Here is an 18,899-nt window from a genome sequence, read left to right on the forward strand (position 1 = left end):
GTTGGCATCTGCTTTTCATTCTGCTGTTGGATTATGCAGCCAAACAGTGCACTTTGTTTATGTTAGTAGGGATGTCCCTTTTATCTTCCTGAGATATCTCAATGAAACTTTCATGGAGATACTCCACAATCCTCTCCCAAAGGTTTCTGGGGATTGTGACATTATTTCTTCTTCTGCTGTAGGACACTTTCCCATGCCACTCGGCAATGAGTTTGGCTGGCACCACTGCAGCATATGGGCTACAGGCACAGGCAGCTTCAGGGCACCAGTAGCAGCTGTGTTCTCTGTGCCTTTGCGAACCTTAGGAGTGAGATATCAACTAAAATCACCGCTGCTTGTGGAAAACAGTGCCAGTAATCAGTGTCACTGCCCTATACTCATGGAATAGGGCCTGAAGTTTTACAGCTTCATGCAACAGAAAATCCTTCCTACCCCTCACCCTTGCTCTGCCATACTTGCTGGGGCTGGAGAGCACTGCAGTGCTGAGGCAGTCCAAAGCTGAAGTGTTAATAAGCATTTCTTATTAAAAGTGTTTATGGGAATAAGGGAAGGGATATTTTAAACGTATCTATCCCTTTCCATGGTGATTGTTCATCCAATAGTACATACGTCTGTTTTTAATCAGCAGCTTCTGGCATGGCAAATTTGAGGGGTGCCCCGTTCATGCTCGCAGAACGCCTCACAGTCATGGGGAGAAAGAAGAGGACTAGGGAGGACATGTTCAGCAAAATTACGTGAGCTACTGCTGCACCGGACTGTGAACAAAAGGGTTTGGAAAGCCAACATGACTGACAGCATGGAGAAAGAAGACAGGAAAAAGGCCGAGGAGTCCCAGCGAGACAAGGATATGGAAACACATAATGGGTCTTCTCCAGCAGCAAACCTAATGCTGCAGATCCTGGTTAACCTACAAAGTCCAAAAATCCAAGACTCCCCACCCTTTGCTGTCCTTGGAAAACTCCACGGTCACCACTCCTTACACCTCCCCGCCCCCTAAACTTACTACATGCCGTCACAGGCAGAATCCTTACCCGTACACCACGCTATGCCATGGGACAGCAAGGAAAACCACAGCTTCACATACACCAACCACGTGGTTCTCCCAGGTCAGTTATGTCTAGCCACAACCAACTACATTTGTGCACTCAAATAGACAAATGTTTACACTCTAATTTTAAATTTTCACCTTTTAATTTAGGTTAACAGTTTGTATAACATTCCCCCCCCGCCCCATATTGATTTTCTGCACTCAATGAAGTTCTATTTTTGGAGAATTACATTTTCTATTGGTTTACAACAAATATTTCACAGTGCATAGCAGCAGACAAAGCAAACAGTACATGAAAGATGCACACCAAGCACCATATAAAATTCATAGATTCAGGAAAAACCTGCACATTTATAAATGCACATCACACACGACAATTCTTAGCAGCACCCAAAGCTCCAGGCCCAGTGAACACTCCAGCACAGAACACTACTGTGACTGACTGCTGAAGTGCTCTTTCAAAGCCTCCCTCAAACGCATAGCTCCACATTGGGCTCTTATAATAGCTCTGGTATCTAGCTGTTCAATGTCAGGAGACATGTTCCACTTCCACCTTTGCTTCACATATATTATGCAGGATGCAACAGATAGCTATAAGCACTGCAATATTTTTTCTTACTGAAATCCAATCTAGTGAGTAAACTCCACCAGCATTCCTTCAATCTAGCAAAAGCACAGTCAATGGTCATTGTGCACCTGCTGAGCTGATAACTGAATCTTCCCTAGGTGCTGTCAAGGTGGCCAGTGTATGGCTTCATGAGCTAGGGGAACAAGGGGTAAGCTGGGTCCCCCAGAATCACTTCTGGCACTCCAATATTCTCAATGGTAATCCGCCAGTTGGGAAAGAATGTTCCTGCTTGTAGCTTTCTGAAGAGTCCTGTGTTCTTAAAGATGCGAGGGTCATCCAGCTTCCCTGATCAAACCACATCGATAGGTGAAGCAACACTGGTTATTCATCAAGACTTGCATAACTATAGAAAAGTAGCCCTTTCTGTTGATATACTCTGTAGCAAGGCAAAATAAGGATATGCATGCCATTTATCGTACCATTGCGGTTTGGGAAACCTATTGCTGCAAATCATCATGTCCTTCTGCACGCTGCCGAGAGGCACGGTCTTGCATAGCAGATGATTAATGGACCTAAACATTTGCATGACAATGGTCCCCACTGTGGATTTTCTAACTCCAAAATTATTTTACACCACCTAATGACAATCTGGCATTACAAGGCTAGAGTGCAATCTCATTCATTTCTCCACTGTCAATGCAGCTCATTCTGGTGCCCCTGCACTAGAAGGCTACAGTGAGCTCAGCACACAGATCCAGGAATGCGACCTCTCTCATCTCAAAGTTCTGCAGCTACTGCTGGCTGTTCAAATCCTACATTACAATGCCAGCTCGCCAGTCAGTGCTCATTTCTTGTGCCCAGAACTGGAGCTCCATCTGAAGCTGCTCTGTGAATGCCACCCAACAACCTTGAATGTCCCTCAGCAATCTGTTGTTGAAGAGATCATCATGTCCCCCTTTGCTGAAATTCTCCTCTGGGTCTGCAAATACAGGACAATTGTGCGTCCTGTATTTGCAACGTTCATTCATGAGATAATGCAGAGCTCTGTGGACTCCATGCTTCTGTCAAAGATAGCAGGAACCAAAAAGTGCCAAGCAGGTTGGTAAGATATTTTCTAAAAGGCACAAAAAAATATTGGTTATGGATGGAGAAAGTTGCATGCTGGGACCTTGACCACTAGCTCCCAGAGATACCTGGGCTAGTCTTTCTAGCTAACAAAACATGAAAATTTCCTGAAAGACAATGCACAACATGGTGGTGTGTGACACACTGGTATACTTACCCTGAGTGCACTGCACTTTACAACAACAAAGGCACTTATGGTGAGTATGTGTTACACCAACGCAAGCAGCCAAGTTAAAAAAATCTAAAAAGAGTCAGCTTCTCAAGATAGTAATAGAGTATAAATGTTATTTTCTATTGAGGTTATGTAATTTAATTCTGAAAACCTGAATGGCTAAAATTAGAAAATTTGTTATAACTAATCATAGTCCAATACTATTTTTGTCTTCTCATACCCTCTATTATTTGCAGTTAAGGATAGTTAATAAAACTCTATAAAACTAAATTTAGCTTTCACGCCCCTTTTAGTTTCAGTTGCTTAACTATATACAAGAACCATAAGAGAGGTGGTATACAGGTAATCAGTTGCTTAACTAAGGTTTGTTCTACATCCTATCTTTCTTACACTGTTCTAAAAAAATAGTGCTTTAAAATATGACTTTTTATATTTGACAGTATTTGACCGATGTTTGACTGTCATTTGACTATTACTGTAGTCAAATGTCCAACCCTAAAATGGTTTCCTGCCTTCAAGTCATGTTCAAAGGCCTGGTCTACCTGCGGGGAGGAAGGGGGGAAGGGGAAGAGAGAACGATCTAAGTTACACAACTTCAGTTACGTGAATAAGCTCTCGTGGCGGTGGAGTGCAGAGTTGACGGGAGAGCGCTCAGGGATCGATTTATCTAGAATAGACGCGATAAATCAACCCCTACTGGATTGATCGCTGCCCGCCGATCCGGTGGGTAGTGTAGACATACCCAAAGAAAAACTATATATACTCAGGGTTTTAAACTTTCTCTACTACTGAAGACTAGTCTACACTAGAAGAACTAGTAGCGGATCTGGTGAAGAAGCTATAAGCAGAGAAGAGACAGCTCTTCTGTGGATTTAATTACTCCACCTCCATAAGAGGCAGCAGCTATGTTGGCGGGAGAAGCTCTCTGACCAACACAGTGCTGTCTACACCGGCGCTTAGGTCAGTGTAATTTACGTTGCTCAGGGGTAGAGATTATTCACTGAGCTACGTAAATCATACCGAAGTAAGTGGTAGCGTAGACATGCCCAAGGAGACCAGCATGCGGTGCATGCTCCTACTGAAGGCAACATCAGCTGATGCCTGAATATCCAGTTTGTAAAATTTTAAGGTATGAATAGATGTGACTAGGTAGCTATTCTAAAGATCGTTTCATATGGTGTATAAAATTGCTCTGCCCATGAGGTTGCTACTGCCCTTTCTGCTGGTTACAGGAAAGGGAATGACCTATAAGGCTGGGTGGATTAATTTAAATAAATTTTCATCTTGATTTGCATTTGTACTTTTTAGTTTCTTGAAGAAAGGCAGACTCTCATTGGTTGGTAAATATTAAAGCATGTTGATCTGCAGCTAAATATGTCCTTAAAACCAAATGTAGTACTATTTGCTAACCACAAGGATACATTACATCTATATACTAGGGCTAACAAGCAATTAAAAAAATTAATTGCAATTAATCATGCAATTAAAACATTAATAGTTATTAATAGCACTGTTAAACATTAACTAGAATACCATCTATTAAAATATTTTGGATGTTTTCTACATTTCAAATATACTGATTTCAATTACAACATAGGAGACAAAATGTACACCGCTCACTTTATATTCATTTCTGATTACAAATATTTACACTAAAAAAACAAAAGAAATAGTATTTTTCAATTCACCTAATACAAATACTGTAGTACAATCTTTTTATCATGAAAGTTGAACTTACAAATGTAGAATTATGTACAAAAAATAACAGCAGTCAAAAACAAAATAATGTAAAACTTCAGAGCCTACAAGTCCATTCAGTTCTATTTCTTGTTCAGCCAATCACTGAGAGGAACAAGTCTGTTTACATTTGCAAGAGATAATGCTGCCCGCTTCTTGTTTACAATGTCACCAGAAAATGAGAACAGGTGTTCGCATGGCACTGTTGTAGCCGGCGTAGCAAGATATTTACATGCCAGATGTGCTAAAGATTCATATGTCCCTTCACACTTCAATCACCATTCCAGAGGACATGTATCCATGCTGATGACTGTTTCTGCTCGATAACAGTCCAAAGCAGTGCAGACCAACACATTTTCATTTTCATCATTTGAGTCAGATGCCACCAGCAGAAGGTTCATTTTCTTTTTTTGGTGGTTCAGGTTCTGTAGTTTCTGCATTGGAGTATTGCTCTTTTAAGACTTCTGAAAGCCTACTCCCCACCTTATCCCTCTCAGATTTTGGAAGGAACGTCAAATACTTGTAATCAGAAAAAATATAAAGTGAGCAGTGTACCCTTTGTCTCCTGTGTTGTAACTGAAATCAATATATTTGAAAATGTAGAAAACATCCAAAAATATTTAAATAAATGGTACTCTATTATTGTTTACCAATGCAATTAATCACATGATTAATCGCGATTAATCTTTTTAATCACTTGACAGCCCTAGTAGAAACTCATCCAGATAGAAACCTTGCTAGCTAGTTTTATTCCTTCTCTAAGTACCAAATTATGTCAGAATACATTGTTCTATAATAAATACCTGTTCCCATTCACTAGTGTAGTATCCTCCCTAAATAAACTATGAGAGTGAACTGGCAGTTTTCCTTTTTTGGGGCTGGTTCTGAAAAAAAGATCATATGCTTCCATTGCTATTTACAGTCATTAGAAAAACAAACATTCACTTGAAGCAATGTTCTAAAACCAAGGAAGAAACTAAATCTTCAGAAGATATACTGGAGCAGAAAAGAAGGTCTACCTAAATTTTTCCCAATTTCCAAAAATATTACTAGGTCATCGTTTTCTATCACTAATGGCCGACTACATTGTATTGTCTTGGAAACTTATAGTATGTTGAGCACATTAGAGCCTGCTGCACTGCCTCACATCCAATGCAGACACTATTTTTGTGGGACTATTTTTGTGAAAAAGAAATTAATCATACTCGTAAGAACCAGTGGATATGGTCAGCAATGGAAAGTTATAAACTTCCAGCATGAGTCAAGTAGATATTGACAAGCTTATCAAAAACTAGAAATATTGCAGAATAGGGGCACAGCCATATCTTACTCCACTAGAAAAAAAATTTAATTACCGCTGGACTACAGATGTTGATTTTGTTGCTAGTAGCATTGAAATCTGTTTTATTATCGTATATTGCAGTACTTCAGTATCAGAATACTATTATAATGAAATTCCTCTTTAGATTTATAGAGCAGTTATGGAGACATAGATAAAAGTGAAAACGACTACAAGTGTTGAATTTTTATGTTGACTGCAACAATTTCCATCAGAAACCTGAATGTTGCAACCAATACATTCTGCTAATGCAATGAAATAACTGAATCAGTTAAAACATCTTTGAATTAAAGAAAAAAAAAAATCTACTATTCTTCCATAGTTAATATGTATTTTCACACTCTTAAGTAGATGAATAACTATTTCTCCAAAACCATTTTACAAGAAATAGAAATTTAGATGTACTCTTGGTATCTGTTAGCTATACAGATTACTTACAAGATCAGCGTATTTCTTGCAGAGAGCTGCCAACTTTTCTTCTGGAGTAGAAAGTGTGTTCAAGGCTTGCATCAACAACAGTACTTCTTTTCCTACAGATAAAAAAAATTAAATACTGAAAAAATCCTATAAAAAGCTTTTTCTCTTAAAAGAGTTCTGTATTAATGATGATCTAGAATGTTTTTAATGGCATGTTAGTTTAATAGCTGCATATTGTTTTACTAGAGAATGGCAACACAAGTCCCTAAAAAACAAGGAATTCATATAATTAGCTTGCTGTCTGTAGAGTTGTATAACATGTAGGGTGATAGTATATTTAATCCAACTGCAGTATGCACAGAGCCTTAGACCACAAGAATTCTTTGACTTTCATAATTTCTCTTTCAGAAGATACAAACCAAGAAATATCTGATACACTTTTGAAACGCGATATCTAAAATTCAGATTTTGTTATGAAATAGAGATATGCATCAGCTAAAAGTAAAAAGTGGTCTGATATACAGTCATCTTCAGTGTCCGTAACCCAAACAATGCAGTATCATAGTCTTTAACAACCAGAAGTTAAACCGATTAGTCTATTTCCAATGATTAAACTGAGTGAAATGCAAGAAGTAAAACAATTTGTGACTAGTGGATTAGATTTTTAAAACATTAACATATTAACAGGTGAGGGACTTTTTAATATTAATTTTAACCAGTGACCTTTTAAAACATGTTCTCCCATTTCTCCCCAACACACATCATAAGGATGACAAAATGCCATTTGGCAACAAAACTAAAGCTCCTGAGAATGACTCCGAGATTGCCAGGGTAAAATGTGAAGCCAATTTTTAAGGAAACATTAAAACCATCATCTTTTTCAAAACACAGAACTTGCTGTAATTTAGAAGCCAAACCCTAAAACAGCACATACCTAAGGTTTTCTCTTTGTTTTTTTCAGTCTCCGGATCTTGTTGGCCATCAGGTGGCTCAGTACGGGCTTCTTCTCTCCCAGGAGTCTCCTCACGTGATTCATGAGTACAGTACGTTGAACCCACTGGCTTTCTATTTTTTGTGATATAATCTTCATCTTCCAATGCACCTGTACTTTCTATGCCATCACAATTGGATTGCAGATGTTGCAAAGTTGTGTCAGATTCAATGCATTTGCTGTTCACCAACTGATCCTGGGTATTCATTCCGATCTCACAAATTCCAGTTTCACCTGTTGTACCAACCATAAACTAAAAAAGGGGAAGAAGTAATCAGATAAGTTACCAAGAAAAATTTACTTGAATTACTACTGTATTTTCAGTATACATAAACAAGAATCCAAAAAGCTACTGTATCATTAAGTTGAACCGCAAACTGAAGTCAACACTTTTAGAAAAACTAATATTGTATGTATATAAAAAGCAGTTTTGCTTTTCACTGATAGCAATATGTAAAAATGACCAACTTACCCCCAAATATTTAAGGAGTAACGCAGGCACTACACTTGACAATTCTCCTCTCATAAGAAAGTAACCTGAAAAATTTAGGTATACAGAACTCCAGCCTGTTTTTTTTTAAACTCATGGAGCAGGTGAAGTAGTTACTCCCTGGAGACACTCCCCAACACGTACACAGTATGTCACTGAAACATCACCCTGTTAAGGATGACTCAAACTAAGAATTATCTTCAATGGCTTGTCATTCCAAGAAGTGTAGTATTAGAAGAGTTAGCATGGAAATATAATTTAGCATGTAACTTTTTATTTGTGAGAAAGCTATAGTGTTATAGCAGCTTTGACTAGAGTATTAAAATAAGGACATAGCTGCTCCATTGGTCAAAGTATATGGAATCAAATGAAAAATACTGTCAGACACAGGAAGTAGGAGTATTAAGTTAATTTTCAAGTAGGACCCTCAAAACTTTAATAAATTATGAACCAGCCTGCACCCTATATTCAAAATGTGATACAATCTAAAAATTACTGAAAAAGAAGAAAGCCACATATATTTAACAATTTCAAAAATATGTACACATGCATTAATAACACAAACTTTCTGACCTTTGCATCCCCAGACTCAGTTTGAGAAGCTGTTTTTCCCAATTTAGTAAAACAAATCACAATATATATACTCAAATGCAAGAATGCTGAACCCACACTTAGACGGTCCTTGGTTACAGGCGAGACTAAAGTACAAAACAGACAGACGCCATCCTGTATATGCTGCAGGACCAGTAAATGCCAGCAGCAGTTAAGTCTGACAGCTACTTTATGACTCAGTTTCAAAGATTAAAGATATTAACATTTCAAATAATAGTTCAAAAATGGAACGAGGAAACGTACAGAAGGGAGAGAGGAAAGAAGAGGAAGAAACAGGACATTTTTATAATTTCAAGTGTTTAAAAATGCTCCTGGAAAATACAATAAAAGTAATAGAGTTAGCAAGACACACTACTAAGCTGATTTAATATCAGTTTCTTTTTAATTTAAACTCATGCTACACAGAACATAATTAAAAATATGGAGAAGGAGCAAGAGTATGTGCAATTTCATCTTCAAAGTCATATTTCACCTTTCTGAAAATATTACAGTAGCAAAAAAAATCACTTATACTAATTGGCTCTGGGTTTAGAGTATTAAGACACATTGTCTGTAATTTTGTGGGTAGACAATGCCATCTCTGTAATATTCATAAAAATCTGCCTCAAACTGATGTGAAGTTCAGAAGAATGTCAGCACCTAACTGGAAGGTAAGCTATAGTTCTCTCTCGTGACTGGTGTATGCTACACTTGTGAGACATAGTTCTCTTGGTGCCATACTGAAACCCACTGTGGATCTCTGGAATTGAACAGAAGGTGGCCAGGCCCTTGACAATTGTAAGTCTAAATGCAACTACTCTTACCAGTGAATTCTCTCATCCATGAAAAAAAACAGACATAATCAGTCACTATAATCATTTAAGGATAGACAATATCAGAGCCTGAATATTCTAACCTGTATGCTCTAATCAAGAGCCAGGCCAATATCTTGGCAAATGAATAGTTGGGACAAAAAAAATCCTGCTTTTCATGATCAAACCATTACAACATGTATAACATACTGACTATTCAAGGGAATCATGATTGTAAAAGTAAATGTTCTTCCAAAACCCTTGAAAATATTTAAGTGAATTTTAGAGATGGAAAGCAAGAGTTTGACAGTAATGAAGTCTATTCTTCACAGCACAGGTATATCATGGGCAGTAGCAATACAAGTTTCCCCAAACTGTCTCTCAAACATAACTTGACTACCAATTTTAGGGGTGAGAAATAAACCATGGGGTACATGATACGGACTAACCAGCATGACATTTGCAAGCGTAAACGTCTCTCCAAGTTATTATAAGGACATGTCTACATAAGAACATAAGAACGGCCGTACCGGGTCAGACCAAAGGTCCATCTAGCCCAGTATCTGTCTACCGACAGTGGCCAATGCCAGGTGCCCCAAAGGGAGTGAACCTTACAGGCAATGATCAAGTGATCCCTCTCCTGCCATCCATCTCCACCCTCTGACAGACAGAGGCTAGGGACACCATTCCTTACCCATCCTGGCTAATAGCCATTTATGGACTTAACCCACCATGAATTTATCCAGTTCTCTTTTAAATGCTGTTATAGTCCTAGCCTTCACAACCTCCTCAGGTAAGGAGTTCCAGAAGTTGACTTGCGCTGCGTGAAGAACTTCTTCCTTTTATTTGTTTTAAACCTGCTGCCTATTAATTTCATTTGGTGACCCCTAGTTCTTGTATTATGGGAATAAGTAAATAACTTTTCCTTATCCACTTTTTCCACATCACTCATGATTTTATATACCTCTATCATATCCCTCCTTAGTCTCCTCTTTTTCAAGCTGAAAAGTCCTAGCCTCTTTAATCTTTAAACTGATTTTAAAAGGTTTAGAAGTTGCAAAATGGGTTGTGTGCTACTCATTTGGGTTTTAAATCAGACTTATTCCAAATTAATTTGATAAGGAACAAGTTTTAAGATAAGCGTCTACACATGGGTTTGCACTTGTTTAAAAAATCTGGTGCAAATTTCTCTGTAGAAAAGGCCATTTTCTTTTTTCACAAAAATGCGTAGAGTTGTTCAAAGAAACATAAGCTATCATTAACAGTATGCATCCACACATAATTCAACCTCTGCTTCCTCCTATGTCTTAAGAAAAAATATAATCTTTGGTTTTAATTATATAGTATCTGTCACTGTAATATTATGGTAAAGAGCCCTGAAAATGCCTGCAATAAAAAAAAACCTCACAGATCCAGCAATCATCTATAAAACTAGTTAAACCTCAACCACACTTCTCATAGGCCGCATATAGGCATATTTATTAATAGGATGCATTATACTGTAATAAACCCTTTAACAGTTCAGAACATAGTTATCTCATCTATGCACATAAACCAAATCAATTTAACCCATTTCTCATCTCAGGGCAAACAGACTTTGACAATTTCAGATCTACAAAATACCTTGTCAGCGGAACCTTTGACTTCGTAATGTCTAATACATTTCTGGACCACTGTATACTGCTCCTGTGTTCTCTGGGGCTCGGCCAGTGGCAGCTCTTGTGTTGTGCTCCGGGGCTGGGCGTTGTGACCTGGGATTCAGGGTCGCAGCGCCACTCCAGTTTGGCCCTCCACACCGTTGACCATGACAGAGGGGTGGCTGGGCCAAACTGGAGTACCACTGCAATCCAGCACACCGGGTCACATCTGTGTTGTCATCTTAGAGCCAGGCTGTAAACCTAACTTTTATCTTGAATAGCTTTTAAAATATTTCTTGCCCAAAGAGATGGCGGGTGACAGACGTTAGTTGAAATCAAGCCTGAACAGGTGATGTACTTTGGGGAAGATCCAAGCCATAGTTTGAGCCCCAGGTTCATGCAAAAACATTAAAATAACATTCTGATGACCTTTTTATAAATATAAATAAAATAAATAAATAAATAAAAAGAGAGACTAATGCATCTTGGGGAACCCCTTGTTCAAATGGCCTCAAATTTTTGGAGCACTAACCCTATCTCAGGCCCCCAGCAGGCATAACAAATCAAGACAATTAGAGTAAGCCTGTGGATTTCAGAGCACTTAGAAAAATTAACTCGTAAATGGTAATGCAGTCTCAGCCTTAATTATAGTGATGCTTCTGCCCACCCCCCATAATTGTAGACATTCACTGTGTGTGTTCTTCAACATGATCAAAGTAGTATTGATCACAGTGTGCACATATCAAACTACAGGGCAGACACACAACTTGGGCAATTGTAAGTAAGGCTACAAATTTGTCATGGCGGGGGGAAAGTCATGGATAACGTGATTTTCCCTTTGTCCGTGGTTTACCCCACAGCCGCAGCTCTTATCCTGCAGGGATGGGCCTGGATCCCCACTAACTCACATGCACACGTGCAGCAGGACTGGGATTCTATTGCAAGCCAGAGTATTTGCATGCAGCCTGATGTCTGAGTAAGAGGGTCATTCAAGGTGAAATGCAGTGACCGTTGACCTGAGCAGCACCTATACACTATAAATCTAAGTCCTGGCCTCAGCAGTTCTTTCCGAATATATGTTATGCACATTAATTGCCCTCTGTCTGCATTCTTTAGAGGTGATCTTTCTTGAAGTTTTGCCTTGACAGCAAAAAATTTCTGTTTTAAGAGCCAATATTTCAAATTTCTCTAAAATCTAATGCATAGTCAGATTTTACTTTAAAAAGGAAATTTTTATTTTATTTTATTTACAGGAAAAAAAGTGCTCATTAAAGAGGGAAAATGAAAGACTCGTGGCTGCTTACTAGACAGTAATGTAATGACATGCTTCTCACCCATATCCTAAACAGTGGAACTGAGTGTGATCAAAGAAAATAAGTAGTTACAACTCTCATGAATGCCAGCATAATCAAAGGGCATCAGGAAATGCATCCATAGAGACCTCTATTCTAAGAACTGGCATTTGTTCATATAGATTTATCATGAAAGACACAGTATACAACTTCAACTTTCTATGATTGTTCAATCTACATAAACCAAGCATTTACACTTTTATTCACCCCTCAAAGTGCTGCAGTTTTTGTGAAAAAGGAAATCTCTTTTTGCAGAAGTCTGCATGTGACTAGAAGGTGATGACCTTTTCTTTCAGTAATCCATGCCTTTCTCAATTGGAGACCGGATTACTGAACTGTCTTCTACAGACGTATTCCCCAAAGGTGATTTGGAAATTTCACTAAGTGCAGAATATGGCACATCAGTTGTCTAGCAATGCTTCTCACAGAAAACACATCACCCAGTTATTTGCACTGGCTTTCTGAGGATGGCCCCACAGATCTTCCCCACTGTTGGTCCAACAGAGCCAGAACCCAAATATATTTAGGACATACTTCTTTTAAGTTTTATTATCCCAGTCTTCTGGGAGGGTGACAGATTAAGAAAGAGATGCAGAAAATATTTGTTAGACAAATCTCAGGTGAAGCTCACAATTAACCTGCAAGATCTGCAAAAGTTTTTGTTGTATGTTTGTCTAGAGCAATGAATAGCCACCTATTTAAAAATAAAAATAAGTAAAAATGAAAACAAGAGTGAAATTGGTTAGTTTGCTTTGAGTGCCAAGCTGATGAGCAACAAACAAATGGTAAAAGATCCCTTCATCTTAAAGTGCTTTGCAAGCTCTCTAGACACAATCATTTCAGATACCTGATATGCAACACTTCCAACAGCATGTTGTCTAATAAATGCTAATTCAGTATTAAGGCAAAAGTACCATCTACTGAAATTACCATGATCGAATCCAGGTCTCATCACCAACTTCCAACTAGATTTGATGCTTCTAGGTTTAAGATCTGACAGGATCAGTCCAAGGTGGCATGCTTGCATGGATTAAGAAAGTTTTCAATAAGAGTAGATACATAAAACGAATAGTATGGAGAAGGCATACTCTGCCCCATAATACAGGAGCAAAAGGGAATTGAAGTTAAAAGGCAAAAATTTATAAAGAATAAGAGGAAATCTCTCTCTTTACACACACAGCTGTGAAACTCAATACTAGCAAGACAAACAGCTTAGTGTTTAAAGAAAAACTGACTTTTTTTAAGTAAGACTTATCTCCAGGTTAATTGGCCAGGATAAAGAGTTGTGCTTAAGGACATATGATAACCACTGGCTGGAGTCAGAAAGCAACTTCCCTTCTGGTCACCCCAAAGCTTCCAGGCATAGTATTTCACATTGCTCTCTAAACTTCTGAATTCATCAAGGAAAGGGTATCAGATGATGAAAATTAGCCTTCACAGTGCACTTCCCCACTTTCCTCAGAGTTATCATTTCAGGCTGTCTACAGGCTTAAGCTGGCATCACTGCTACTCATTCACATTTTAAATGTTCTTAGAAAAGAGAAGGTTCAGAAACTTTATTTTTTTAAATAAAATTTAGATTCTCAAACACAACTGTATTGCAATCTAAAACATTGGCACTGAACAAATGGCTGCTTAATTGCCTGAGTCCACAGGACTCTACATGTAAGAAATTATACAGAAACCATATAAAACAGAAGGATGTCTGAAAGCTTAGGACTTATTGCTGGACAGAATACAGTTTGCAGCAACTACACTGTTTATAGTCAAACTAAAATCTGATCTACCCTAAACCGTAACACAAGTCACAAGACATGGCTATAATACTGCTTATCTGACCAGATTTTAACAACATACTTAAGTTATAGTTTAGTCAGGACCTACCTGTATCTTTGCATTTATTTTAACATCACAGATTGACCCAAAATACTGAGACACTAGCTACCATCACACACCTCAAAAAAATCTTTCTTCACAGTCAGGAGCTTGCAATTACCACACCCCTCTCAAACCAAGTCTTTTTGGGGAAGGAGACTGAGAGGTTGCACAGTACACAGACAACCTGGTGCTTTGATAACCAAAAGAGATGGATAGTTCCTCTGCAACTGCTCTCAAAACCCAGGAGACTAACTTATCAAAATCTGACAAATGCAGTCTCAACCCCAGAGGAAAGGCCAGGACCCATACTGGAACTTACTCAAGATGTCCATGTCCAAAAATGAGGGAGTGTCACATTTAGAAAATAGGAGTCAGTGAGCTGTGATGGTTACTATTCATCATCACAGAAGAGTTTGAAGCATGTGCCAAAGATTGAACCTCTTGTACTGTTCAAGGTATACAGAATCACTTCTGGATACCTTTATGCTGATACACCAGTCAAAAGACAAGTGTACCACATTAGTTCAGCCACTCCTTTGAAGGAATATTTGAATTATACTGCTCATTTGACAATCCTGTCTTTAATCCTGCCACACTTGCATTACTTTAGGACTATACAAGAGCCTTGTCCTCACTAGGAAAAAAAAGTGTTTTTATCATGTTTCAGCTAATGCATTAAAAACCTAGTGTGGACAAGACAGTTTATAGTTTTCACGTTACATGGTTGCAGTAAACTCTTGGCATCCCTTCCTCCTCCATATTTACCTCACCCTGATAACATGTGAAAACTATGCCTTGCCCACACTAGGATTTTAAATATATGGTAAAACACAACTTTTTTCCTATTGTGGACACCCCCAAATATGTTGCATGGTACATATTCTTGCAGGAGTCACCCAGATCCACAATCTTTCTGGCAATTTTGACTGTAACTTTTCCATAAAAAGTCATGGGTCAGATATCATAAAAAAATTAAGTTGGGCATTTATGACAGGTGTCTCTTAATCATGTGATATTACAACAGCAATTAATGTCCTTGTGACAACATTAGTTTATTGTAGCTCTTTTCAGAATGCTCTCATTAGGGCTGCTCTATTGCTTGCAGCAGCTCAAGGCTCAGTAGTATGAGCATTCATCAGATTAGGCTATCATATTATTATGCACAATTTTTTTTTTTAAAAACACAGACCATGATGTGACCAAGTGACTGTGATAGCATGCAACACCGAACTCGCCCTTTTACTACTTTCTTATATTATTAAATGTGAAATATTAAAATTCCATTTTATGCTCTCTATACTATTTACTTTGTGTATGTCTCAGGTTTGACAATGAATATCAATGACAGTTTCCCTTTCAGGTTCTTTGCAAGGTTTGGGTTTCCAACACTGCAGGAGAAAGTTAAGAACAGTTGTCAACGGATTTTCTTTTAACTAGACATTTCTTTTGATCTTTGCAGAAGTTTGTTTTGAGCCAAATTTAAGTTTACAGTATTCCTTTAAAAACCAATGCTGATGATCTTGGCCACATTCAAGGCCTGCTTCTTGAGCCTTGTTCAGACAAGTATGTGCACTCACACACCTCTTGTGTTTAAAGATCCTACTATTCCTTGAAAGCCTACTAAATAGTAGGTTTTTTCCCCCTGTGATGTGCCCTGTGGTATGAAACTCAGCTGAAACTGAAATCCATCTAATTTTTATTCTCTCTTAAAAACACCTTCAACCATGATTTGCAAAAAGGGGGTGTGCTAAATTGCTTCTTTATGTTGCATAAAGACCTTCCTCCTACTCCCCTCCCCACACGCCACTGTTCTCATGGTTTTTACATTACAAATATCACCAATATCAAGTGTTTACGGGGAGGGGGGGGAAAGATACCTCAGTGGTTTGAGCATTGGCCTGTTAAACCCAGGGTTGAGAGTTCAATCCTTGAGGGGGCCATTTGGGGAACTGGGGTAAAAAATCTGGGGATTGGTCCTGCTTTGAGCAGGGGGTTGGACTAGACCTCCTGAGGTCCCTTCCAACCCTGATATTCTATGATAAGATTTCTTTGGAGCACCCAGACAGCTTCAACTGGAACTCTCTCACAGACCTTAACTGAATTAAAGACAAAGTGTTGAATGTCTAACAAACCAATCTTCTAACTGTTTAACTCAAATGCCTGTGACAGGTGTTAACAAAAAACTGAAACAGTTTTAAACCGTGACTCACTTTCCCTCGATCAAGTTTCACTTCCTTAATACCATAATCCTACTAGTTTTCCAGTCATCCACAGAATCTCTCTCAAAGACAGGGTAGACAAGATCTGAGTTTCTAATGTAAAAAAGTGACAGCCTATTAAAAAAACATTTGAGGCCTTATTTACACAAAAAAAGATCATATCAATTTTTTCCCCATTTGTTTTGCTTTCCAACCATAGTTTAAAACTACTATTTGCCCAATATCTCTTGCTCTACCTTTCAGTTCTTTAATCAAATTTGATTCCTTTGTTTGGCTGTATGCTCTTATTTTAAGAGGAAGGAAATATTATTATGCAAGTTGCTTTTTAAAATTGTTATTAACATTCTGAATGCTTTGGTAAGGGGCCTATATAAAAAATAAAGGTAACTGCCTCTTGAGAACTTTCCATTGGCCAAAACAGAAAACTTTGCACCTTGGAAAGTTACTTTTCGTACTACAGATAACATGCCATGACAGCCACCAGAAAACCTACATGAGTATGACGTGAGATACTCGAGCAGAAAAGTGGTAGTGAGAATATACCTAGATCAACAGTTGTACACCTCTACCTCGATATAACGCTGTCCTTGGGAGCCAAAAAATCTTACCACGTTATAGGTGAAACCGTGTTATATTGAACTTGCTTTGATCCACCGGAGTGTGCAGCCCCCCCCGCCAGAGCACTGCTTTACCGTGTTATATCCAAATTATGTTATACTGGGTGGCGTTATATCGAGTTAGCGGTGTATTACACTCAATAGCGTATATACAAATGGCATCAGGGCACATTTTAAGACAGCACTCTATCCTCAGAGTACTCTGTCCTCAAACAAGTGTGTTTTTATAAGTGCATACAAGAGAAACATCATGGCTTTCTTGCAAGAAATAGAAACAAGGACTACTGTAAATCCACTGAGCTATAATATCACTCTTAGTAAGATTTTATTAAAAATGTTGCCTTTTTTGGTTTAGAAGATATGGAAAATTAAACTAGTGCCATTACCTTTGATTCATATTATATAAAAGTGTACTTTCCCTGTACAAACAGAAATAGGATCAGGCAACACCACCTTTACTCATGCACTTCAACGGGACTACTCATACAAGGAGGATTGGCAGGGTTAGGAGCATTCTATACTGGATCAATTCTACTACTATATTGAGAAACAATTAAAACAAACGGTACAAAAATGAGAAATGGGCAAAGGCCATCCTACCCTGTAACAAGTATTCTGCAACTACAACACAGGTACATGCCCCCCCACCCCTTGCTGAAGCGACCACGTGACCCATTATATGACAATAGTGGCTCCTACTAAAGCCACCAGCTATTCCCCAGGACAGTGCGGGGGGGGGGGGCGCCACGGGACGCCTCACTCCAGGGGTAAGTGCCACGAACTAACGGGGCCGCCACGCTGACGAGTGACCAGCCTGAGCCGACAGGCCCACGGGCTCTCTGGGGTGCCGGGCGCGGAGCCCTACGAGCCGGACCCCAGCCGGGCAGGTGGCTCGGGAGGCCTGTAGCGCCTGCGGAGCGCGCTCTGGGTCGTGCCGCAGCCCCCCGGGAGCCACTGCAGAGCCCGCCGCAGCCAACCCCCTCCCCCGTCACACGCGCAGCTCCCTCCCTCCCACCCACCCACCGCGGGAGCCGGGATCCCCGGGAGGCTCTGGCCGGGGACTGGCCGCCGGCCCCCCTCGGACCGGCCGGGATCGAGCCGCGGGCTGGGGGCAGTAGCCTCCCCCCCCCCGCACGGGAGCGGAGCCCATCGCGAGGCTGGGGCTGAGGCGCCGCGTGGGGCGGGGGACGCGCTAGCTGGAGGGAAGAGCCCGACGGCGCGCGCGCCGGGCCGTTACCTCAGGGCTGCCCCGCGCTGCCGCCACTGCCGCCGCCTCCTCCCGCTGCCCCAGGCTATGGCGCCGGCTCCGTCCGGACCCTACAGCGCTGTTGCTACTGCCTCCGCCGCGCGCTGCTTCGGCTCCGCGCGTCGCCATGATGTGACGGCAGCATCCAAACAAGCAGCCTGTCGTCGCCGTCCGAACCTGAGACACCGGAAGCGCTTGTGCCGGCCCCGCCCGCAGCCAATCACCGCGCAGCTCTCCCAGTCACGTGATATGCACTTTTCCCACCAGGGACCTGGGCGGCCGGGGACCCTCAGCGCGGCTCCCGCCTGCCCGGAGATGGGGACTGCTGTTCCCAGCATGCTGTGCGGATGACGCAGCTCGCGGGTCCCCTCAGACCCCCTCGCTTTGGCTCACGCAGGCGCAGAGCATGCTGGGAGCTGTCGTGCAATTCCCCCTCCCCCCCCGCGCGGGGCAGTGGGCGGTGTCGTCTCCGTGCGACTCTGGCGGGAGAACTTCCCGGAGCGCGAGATGCGGCCCCGCGCTATGGCAACGCCGCGGCGAAGGGGTGGGAGAGCGGCGCGCGCTCAGGCCGAGGCTCCGTGGGGCTCAGTGACGTGATGCCGGCGCGCGAACCCGCGGCGCTGGAGGTGACGGCGCGGGGTCGGCCGGGGAGGGGGCCAG

General features: G+C 40.7%; 1 protein-coding gene across 3 annotated transcripts in view; it reads right to left on the bottom strand.

Moving 5' to 3' along the window:
* Window positions 1–18,680, bottom strand: part of TXLNG (taxilin gamma) — a 40,887-nt gene extending 22,207 nt beyond the window's left edge. The window contains exons 1-3 of one of the 3 annotated variants that reach the window (XM_045022716.1): window positions 18,231–18,680; window positions 7,341–7,650; window positions 6,428–6,519 (exon numbers count right to left, since the gene is read on the bottom strand). In XM_045022716.1, the coding sequence (XP_044878651.1) occupies window positions 6,428–6,519; window positions 7,341–7,650; window positions 18,231–18,368 (540 nt within the window). In that variant the 5' untranslated portion in view covers window positions 18,369–18,680. Of the gene's footprint in view, window positions 1–6,427; window positions 6,520–7,340; window positions 7,651–17,379; window positions 17,561–17,593; window positions 17,626–18,230 lie in introns of those variants that run through there. The other 2 variants (XM_045022870.1, XM_045022791.1) reach the window with 2 other exon arrangements.
* Window positions 18,681–18,899: the final 219 nt, after the last annotated feature.

Source organism: Mauremys mutica, chromosome 1, assembly GCF_020497125.1.
Source record: "Mauremys mutica isolate MM-2020 ecotype Southern chromosome 1, ASM2049712v1, whole genome shotgun sequence".
Taxonomy (NCBI): domain Eukaryota; kingdom Metazoa; phylum Chordata; order Testudines; family Geoemydidae; genus Mauremys; species Mauremys mutica.